The sequence below is a fragment of the Protobothrops mucrosquamatus genome, unplaced genomic scaffold (assembly GCF_001527695.2).
Source record: "Protobothrops mucrosquamatus isolate PMUCROS unplaced genomic scaffold, P.Mucros_1.0 scaffold2625, whole genome shotgun sequence".
Taxonomy (NCBI): Eukaryota; Metazoa; Chordata; class Lepidosauria; order Squamata; family Viperidae; genus Protobothrops; species Protobothrops mucrosquamatus.
In genome coordinates, this window is record NW_015388679.1 from 364,040 (window position 1) to 373,494 (window position 9,455).

The window sequence follows — 9,455 nt, forward strand, 5'->3', positions numbered from 1 at the left end:
TAAATGGATTCTGTTAGGTCACTGAGGGGATGCACGACATTAAGTGATTTACAGCCCTTTACCTTAATGAAATTGTTTCAGCAAGATGACGCTGAGAGCTTTTAATGGATAGCTTTTCTTGATGTAATGAAATTGCATTCCTTTGGCATTTAATATAAGGTGCAGTTATTATTTACTGGAGCTTTCCCAGGGCTCTGGCGTTTTTTGCACACGGCGTGCAAAAGGAAAAGGGATTTTTGTGATCGCATCCAATCCGGAGCGCAAGGCCCATCTCCCGAGCCTCGTCTCTCAGGAAGCCTTTTTTTTTTTGTTTTAATCTACTCGGTGTCCAGCCTCCGGACTTGCTTCACCTGTCCTCTCCCACTTTCTTAAATAGGCAACTGGATTTCAACCAGATCAGCTGCATCGAAGATGGAGCATTCAGAGCCCTGCGGGATCTGGAAGTCCTGTGAGTATAGCCTCCTCTCTCCTTTTCTCAAACGGGAAAGTTGAATAGCTGGTAGCTGGAGTTGTGGAGTTGTGTCAAAATGCTTAAAAGCAAAGGGATGCCACAAAAGAACAGTTTGAAATGTCTGGGGGAGGGGGAAGGTGGTCCTTCAGCCCCCGACCCCGTCAACCTTTCCAAAATCTCCTTTGAAAAGCAGATTTAAGGGTTTGATATTTCGGTTTATTTTTCAGTCATTGTGTTCTCCGTGGTTCAGATCTAACACCCTCCTGTTCTTTTCCCGTGTAATTGTTTTGTCCTGAGCAAAGTGAAGCCTCAAATGTACTTAAGCAGCTTCACACCCCAGCAGGATATTAGCATGGATGTGCATGGATGTGGTTTCCCCCTGTGAAGGATGGGTATTTATTCCTGGGTGAAGGATCTTGAGCCACAGTGTGCAAGCTGCTAGTTGTGGAACAGCTTAACAGAAGTCCATAGGACTTTCTCATCAGATACTATGCAGAACGCACCAGCGCTCTGAAAGTACTTTTGGGAAACCCCAACCAGTATGGTGGAGCCTTTTTCTGCAGTGAACGAACCAACCTTTTCATCCCCCCAAACCTCTTTCCAACTGTTGATGATGAATGATAATTGCCCATTAATTTTTATCAAAGTGAAATAATTTGCATGTTGTCATGGAAGAATACCAACCAGTCTGAATTGCATGCTCTTTGGATCAGGAAAATAGAGCATATCTAGCACTTGTTAAATATGAAATTTCTCCTCAGGACCATGTCATCCCTATCAGCCTAAGACAGGCTCTTTTTTAAAAAAAAGAGTCTTAAAAACTAGTTAGATTTTTCTTAAGCTGTTTTATAGGTGAGATGTTTTTATCTTATTTCATCTTTCATGATTTCATTTCAAAATGGACTTTTTAAAAAAAAAAAAAAATTTAAAAAAATAAAATATAAAAAGCACCAGAAGTCAGATGAAGATCACCCACATAATCTAGTTTGACAGTGTAAATGAACACTTCCTGTGAAAAATTAAAAAATTAAAACAGAACCACGGCTGCTTGACACTTTAATTTTTTTTCTTAATTTCTTGTTTTTGTTTTTTTACACAGATATCCTTCTATTTATTCACTTTTAAAGTTGGATTTTTCAATGTATGCACTTTGAAGGTTCTGTAGATTCAAATCTTTTCTATACTTTTCCATTGTATAGATGAAATTCTGATCCATCCGTGAAAATAAATTGTCCCGTTGAAAATCTGATTCAGTGAAAATTGCGTAGCGTCTATAAGGCCACAGTAGTTAGAAGATGGTAAAGATTTTTAATTCTGGTTGTACCCTGCCTTAACTACTTATTTCCTTTTGATTAAACTATTCCTGTTTATTAGATAAGAACAAAGAATACAAAATCTGCACATAGTTGCAGCAATTGACTGGTGATTGTTGTTTTCTACAAAGCAAGAGATAAAACAGTGGAGGAGTTGTGTGAATTCCTTTCTTTTCATTTTTGCTGTTTTACAAAACTTTTTTTTAGGGATTAATTCTCAGTTCTGCTAATCACTTAAAGTTAGTCATTATTGTGGGATCGCTTAAGAAACGCCCAGATGGAGATATTCAAAAACACTCCGATAATTCAAAACACTTCCCTGTGCGACTGCTCTTTAAAACTAATAATAACTTCTTGATTTTAATTTCTGGCTGCTAATATGTCTGTGGAGATTCTCCGTCTCCCAGATCATGGTTGTCCCAAAAATGCTTTTTCAAAAGGCAACTGGACCGTCTTTGTTTTTCCTTGAAGATATTTCGCTTCTCATCCAAGAACTGAGGAAGCTTCTTGGATGAGAAATCAAAACGTCTTCAAGGAAAAACAAAGAATGTCCAGTCAGAAGTGAAGAAGCTTCTTGGATGGGAAGCGAAACGCCTTCAAGGAAAAACAAAGACAGTCCAGTTGCCTTTTGGGGAAAAAAAACAAAACTTTTGGCCTTTTTTTTGTGCTGAAAAAAAAAGCGCAGAAGATTTGGAATGTGTTTGGAAAGAATACAGAATGTATGGAAAATATTGAAGCACAATTGTTATTTTTTTATTTATTTTTTTACAATTGGTGAATTTGGGTTTTTCTCTTCCCCACCCCAGCTCTCCTTCTGAACTTAGTAATAGGGAATAAACAGAAAGGATTGGGAGGAACTGGGACTGGAGTTGAACATTATCCATTGGATAATACAAAATAGTTTTGGCGGTGAAAAGTTTTAATTCTGAACGTCCCATACAGCTGTTGCCATTCTCAATCCAGATTAATAACGGGAGCCATCATCTGTACTTGCCATTAATTTTAGTAAGGTTAATGAATCACTGGTGCCATTTAGGTTGTTCCTAAATTTTCTTTCCATTTGGATTGTACAATGCAAGCAGCCCAAGATAGAATAAACCAAATAATTATATACCGGTGTATATGTTTTGAAAAGACACATTTTATTATTTAGAGAGTTTATATTATTAAAGTACTAGATGACCTCCAAGATCCCTTCCGACTCTTGTTATCCTGTATTCGGTGTAAGTCTTTGGAAGAACTGAAACAACGTAAAATTTTCTTTTATGGGACAAATTTGGTCCTTTGAGCTTTCATTTGGAATACATTCCCCAATAATTCTTCATTTTTTTTTCTTATGAAAAAATTCCATAAGAATTTTCCACCTTGTTCCACACCATTGTTCCTCTACCTGTCTCTCAAAATCACAGCACCGTTGCATTTTTGAGATGTGATGTTTGATTCTTATAATGAAAAAGACAACATGAAAGACTATGGAAGTTCCCAGTCCTCAAGGTCCTGGTTGCCCCAAAGGTGCTTTTTCAAGAGGCAACTGGACTTCCTTGTTTTTCTTTGAAGACGTTTCGCTTCTCATCCAAGAATCTTCTTCAGTTCTCATCGCTTCAGAGCTGAAGAAGCTTCTGGGATGAGAAGCGAAACTTCTTCAAAGAAAAAGAAGAAAGTCCAGTGGCCTCGTCAAAAAGCACCCTTGCAAAAGTAATTAATATTTGGCAATGAGAAATGAAGACTTGTTCTTTGCAAAGGTTATTGCATTTGTAATATGGCTCTTCTGCCTCGTTCTCAGTTGGGTGTGCCTTAAAAAAAAAAAGCTCAAGAAATGTTTCCAGTTATGAACACAAGTCTCATAATTTGTGACTGTTTCTACAAAAGTGACCTAAATGTGGACGGTTTTACTATGAGGAACTTCTAAGCTGTATCAGGAAAACTGTTAACAGTGATGATTAATATTTACAAGTAACATACTTCGTAAGTAAGTTATAAAAAGTCATTCTTTTTATGCTTAACTTAGCTTGTGTATTGATCAACAATGGACCAGTAATTCACAATCAGAATCACTCCTCTACCCTGATTTAGATTTTTAACATAACTGGGTATTCTTACATCTCTTTGTTGATCTCTTTAGCATCTTAGAATACAGACTAACAGAGTTGGAAGGGACCTTTGAGGTCTTCTAGTCCAGCCCCCTGCTCAAGCAAGAGACCCTAGACCAGGGGTAGGCCACCTTGGCTCTTTTATGACTGGTGGACTTCAACTCCCAGGATTCCTGAGCCAGCCATGCTGAGGGGAAAGGGAGAGGTTTCCAAGCTGAGCCATGCTGGCTCAGGAATTCTGGGAGTTGAAGTCCACAAGTCATAAAAGAGCCAAGGTTGCCGACCCCTGCCCTATACCATTCCAGACAAATGGCAGTTCAGTTTCTTCTTCCAAGTCCTTCCACTGGTCAATTGTCCTCCCTGTCAGGAAATCCCTCCGTAGTTCTAGGTTGCTTCTCTCCTTGATTGAGTTTCCACCCGTTTTTTCTTGTCTTGCCTTTTGGTGCTCTGGCCACAGTATTCTGCTTTTGTTCATTATTTTCTTTCTTTCTTAGTGATGGAGCGTAATATTGTCCATAGATATAAGAGTAACTGGAGACCTTTGTACCTAAATAAACAAACAAACACCCATTGTTGATATTTTGCAGCACTCTCAACAATAACAACATCACACGACTCTCGGTGGCCAGTTTCAACCATATGCCCAAATTGCGAACCTTGTAAGTAATTACAATTTTTCCTACTAGAAAGGTGTCAAAGTCTGAAGAAGTCCATTTTTCTTTCTAGAAGGACCAGCTTTAAGTTTTGGGACATTCTAAATCTACTCCCATTGGGGAGGGAATTTAAGATGAGCCCCCTTCAAGAAAAACGTATAATTTTAGGAACTCTGAAGGGAAATAATGTTTTATTAAATGGAAAATCTCACTCTTGTATGTTCAGAGTTAGCATGACATTCAAACCAATAAAAAAAAATCATTTCTTTGATTAGGTTTTTTTTGTAACTGAATATAATAATAATCAGGATAATATCAGGAAGAATCTAGGATAGATTGATATTTAAAGCAGTACAAATATATTTGATAGAATTAGTGGTATCCTGTGGAATTAAATAAGTCATGTTTCATTTAATTTCACAACTCCATCTCTGACTGGCTGTCAGGTATGATAAATGAGAACTGTTTGAACGTTTATTTATTTATTTATTTATTTTAAAAAAATTAAGCCTCAGTGCTTAGTTAAATTAAAATACTTTTCCCAGATTCTTCCTAATATAAAAAAAATACAATGTCAACAGTGTTTTAATTGAATCTCATCGGCATTTGCCCTCCACTCCTCCAGCTGAGATCCGCAGGTGAAATACGCCTAAATATATTTGAATAAATTCTAATCAGTGTTAATTTAATGCAGTAGCAAGGTTGATGCTCCAGAAGCCTGGATTTAATATTAGACAACAACCTTTGAAATAATCAATTCCTTTTGGGCTGACAGCAGGAATGAAACAATGCTTCCCAAACGAGGAGGGCAGGACAGGTGTCATATTTTAGCCTCCAATTTGAGTTTGGCATGGCAGGCATAAAATAAAAGCATTCTGTTTAGGACCTGTCCTCTTTTGTTCACTTTTCCCATCTCACGCGCTGACTTTTGGGAATGTGTGGGTTGTTCCTTTTTTTTTGCAGCCGCCTTCACTCAAACAGCCTGCAGTGTGATTGCCACTTGGCTTGGCTATCTGACTGGCTACGTCAACGACCCCGAGTTGGCCTTTACACTCAGTGTACGGCCCCGTTACACTTGCGAGGACATAACATAGCTGAGGTGCAGAAACGAGAATTCATCTGCAGCGGTAAGATCAACCGTGTGTGTTTCCACCATCCTTTTGATCGATGCCGGACGAGATGGAAAAAGCAGCATTTGCAGTCTTAGTTTCACGGATAGTCCATGGAGGTCCAGCAAGAATCCACTTTCCCAGGATTCTGAGTGGTTCAATGAAGCCACTTCACTTCAGAAAGCTGACTTAGAAGATGGACTTAAGCAATCAAGAGTCTTAATTTCACCCTCTTTTTGCTTTTGTAGAAATGCAGTCAGCTGCAAAAGTTGGAGAAAAGAGCCCATATTCTGGACTGCATTTATGCTTCTTAGTTCTTAGATTAATCCTTTTCTGCCTGATGGAAGTTGCCTCTGCTCCTAGGTCTACAATACCTTAGGCTAGAAGGAGAGATGCTGCCATATTTCATTGCCACAAACTCTTGCTTTTTCCTGGTGACAGATCAGCAAGAGGCGAAATTCTGGCTCTGCTGAGCTCCACGTCCCCATCCAAAATTAATAACTTACTTTTGCACAAGAAATAAATACAAAGTCTGAATAAACAAGCAGATACGTTACACATTTTACCATCTGTGGGGTTGGTTTTTTTTTTGTTTGCTTGTCATGAAAGAATAATTAAATGACAAGTGATATATTGCTAACGTTTGTCTCCTTTTCTCTGTTCCTAACCTCCAAGATGAGGAAGAAGGCAAGTTCACTTTAAATCATTAAAAAAAATCAATTGTATCATCAGTTAATTGTCAGTAGCTCTTAATGCATCCCAGTTGCCCAGAGCCTGTGTATAAAACCGTAACATGGACCGTTCTCTTTTATTCCACCCCAAATGTTTTTGTTGGGCATGCTCAGCAGATAATGTCCAAACGCATGAAAAAGGAAAGAGTGCGAGCTTGCAGGTCTTTCCCAAACATCTGGATTCCTTCCAGATGTCTTGACCCACTCCCAGACCAAACTTGTTACAATAATGGTTAGGTAATAAAACACACCTTCCTTATAGCATGCAAGTACTTGCTTCTTCCTTGTGGATGGGATGCTGTTATTCTGAACTTTCTGGCGTTTTGCTGAACGGTTAGCGCGAGAGAATGCACAGCGCTTGTTGAAAAATGCGATTGGCTTTTCTAACCATTCAAAATTAAAACAGAATCGCCTGTAAATAATATATTTACTCAAGGCGTCGGTGGACATCGTTTGAAACCTGAGTATCCTTGAGTTTGGTTTTAACTCAGCTACTAGGTGGAAGTAGCTCACCTGAGTTCTTGTGGGCATTTTACGTTAAGAAGATTGGGGAGGCTTAAGAACGGTCCTGCGAGGGATTAGTTGCACTTTTCTTGAATAGCCACCTTGCAGCTCTAGAAGTGGCTGTTTGTTGCTGTTTTCAGGTCACCAGTCTTTTATGGCTCCCTCCTGTAGTGTGTTGCACTGCCCCGCTGCCTGTACCTGTAGTAACAACATTGTGGATTGCCGAGGAAAAGGCCTGGCTGAAATCCCCACCAACCTTCCAGAAACCATTACAGAAATGTAGGTAACAAGCTTTTTCTCCTGTCTTTCTAATGTTTGTTATCCGAGGGTCCTGTGACCACGAGAAAGATGGTATAACTTCCTAACAACTTAACTTCCTGTGAATGAACCAGTGTGGATTTGACACACGTCTGGGTGATTGCATCACTTGAATTGTTGGGATCGGTCACTAAAAGTCACCTTGTAAGGGAGATGGGGCAGAATACCGCTCTAATGTGTCATATATAGAGATATCCACGCATGCACCAAAAACATATGCACTGGGAAGAGTTTTGCACATGCAGATTTATTATCTCTGTTAGTTTCAACAGAGCCAGAAGCTTGAATGACAAGTAAAAGCTGTCACAAGCACGCTGTGGCCTGCAAAATCTTTCCATCCATAAAGAGAGGTGAATTCCTGTTAGGTTCCTCCCAACACAACTTTGTGTGTGTGTGTGTGGGGGGGTACTATTCGTCCCCGCCACAAATACACTAAGTAGCAATTCCAGATCGACATCATTGGTGAAATTTCGACCCCAGGAGGACAATATATTGATTGTTAGATATTGGCATCTCAGGATTGATGACTTTAACCTTATCGGTGGGATTTCTGATGTAAAATAATGGCTGTTTTGTCGAACAATTAATTCATTGATTATATTAGATGTAGAGGGGCACCCAAGTGACTTTGACATATAACATGCTGAAGAAATGTTTGCTTATCTGTGGAGCGTAGAAGATGACCACTTCATTATTTTAGCAGTTAATTCCATACTGGAAAAAAAACATGATTGTGTTACTCTGCTACTTTTTATCATACCGAAAATATTAATGTTTCGAGAGGCATAATGCAGGTCACTGCTACAATCAACCCAATTTCTTTTGAGTGTCAGTCCACTGTACCTCAAGAGACCCCCCCCTGATTATTTTAACATAAGAGGCTTTTCAGAAAAGGTGGTGACTACACTATGGACGGTAATAGTCTATCAAGAAAGTATTCCGGTATTAAACAACACCATTGTTTATCATTGTTACGTTGGTTTACAAATTATTTATTTTTGGCAGTCCGTTTCCTATCCTTAGTTAACAGCTGTTTCTGCATTGTTATGAAATGAAAGTTAAGATTAGCTTCTTCCTATAAATGTATCACTGTGATACAAATAATAATAATAATAGTGATAAAGTTGGAAGGGACCTTGGAGGTCATCTAGTCCAACCCCCTGCTCAGGCAGGAAACCCTATACCATTTCAGATAAATGGCTGTCCAGTCTCTTCTTAAAAACTTCCAGTGTTGGAGCATTCACAACTTCTGGAGGCAGGTGGTTCCACTGGTTAATTGTTCTAACTGTCAGGAAGTTTCTCCTTAGTTCCAGGTTGCTTCTCTCCTTGATGAGTTTCCATCTGTCGCTTCTTGTCCTGCCTTCAGGGGCTTTGGAGAATAGCTTGACCCCCTCTTCTTTGGGGCAGTGTGATTTAGGGATGGCTTTTGTTTTTCCAAGGTTGAAATTCAAACATTCGGTTTTGAAATAATTTGTTAAGAGGGCAAGATGTCCTGTTTCACATACAGCTAATTTTGAGTATTGGACAGGCTGTTTTGAACCTTGGGGGCAAATGCTTAAAACAGCTGCTTTCACACTAGGAACAGCTGTTTGCACGTCCATGGATTTGGGTCGCTCCGGGTTCAAAACATCTTGCTGTGTCTTATTTTTGCTTCGTCTCACCCAGCCAAGGAAAGTCCACCAGATCTTGGCCAAACTGCTTCTCTTGTGGGACGGATCTTCCAGTTAGAAAGGCTTTCCAACTTTTATAGGCAGTCCTAGACCTACGAAAACAGTGGGGACTGGAACCTAGAATAGAACAGAGCTGGAAGGGACCCTGGAGGTCTTCTAGTCCAGCCCCCTGCTCAAGCAGGAGTGCCTGGCTGAGGAATCCTGGGAGTTGAAGTCCACAAGTCATAAAAGGGCCCAAGTTTGAAGACCCCTGATCTACGTCAAGTTGCAGCTCCTGAGAACGTGAGTCAAATATGAGAATCCTGAGTAGTACTTCAGAAGCTTTTTTCAAAAAAAAAAGTCCTCAACCTGGAAGCTCCAAATAGGATGGTGGCAATATCGGTTTAAGAGAAGGAAAATTATTTCTTCGCAGTAACTTGTAGGGTTTTGAAGGCTTATCCAGAGCAAAAGTTGCCTTTCATTGTAGTAAAAACACAATTAATGTACACAAAGCACATTTCTTTCTAGGCGAGAAAACATCTGCATGAAAAAGGGATCTCTGCATTTCAAAATCTTTTTTTCCCCCTAGTTCTCATTGACTATTACTGACTCATTTTACATGGGGGCCTGGGGGGGG

The 9,455-nt window shown here is 39.5% G+C and overlaps 1 protein-coding gene across 1 annotated transcript in view; it reads left to right on the plus strand.

Annotated features, from left to right (window-relative positions):
- Positions 1-9,455, plus strand: part of SLIT2 (slit guidance ligand 2) — a 193,580-nt gene that overhangs the window by 121,713 nt on the left and 62,412 nt on the right. The window contains exons 4-8 of the mRNA XM_029285971.1: positions 377-448; positions 4,442-4,513; positions 5,471-5,634; positions 6,292-6,303; positions 6,992-7,130. Coding sequence (XP_029141804.1) covers positions 377-448; positions 4,442-4,513; positions 5,471-5,634; positions 6,292-6,303; positions 6,992-7,130 — 459 coding nt within the window. The remainder of the gene's footprint in view (positions 1-376; positions 449-4,441; positions 4,514-5,470; positions 5,635-6,291; positions 6,304-6,991; positions 7,131-9,455) is intronic.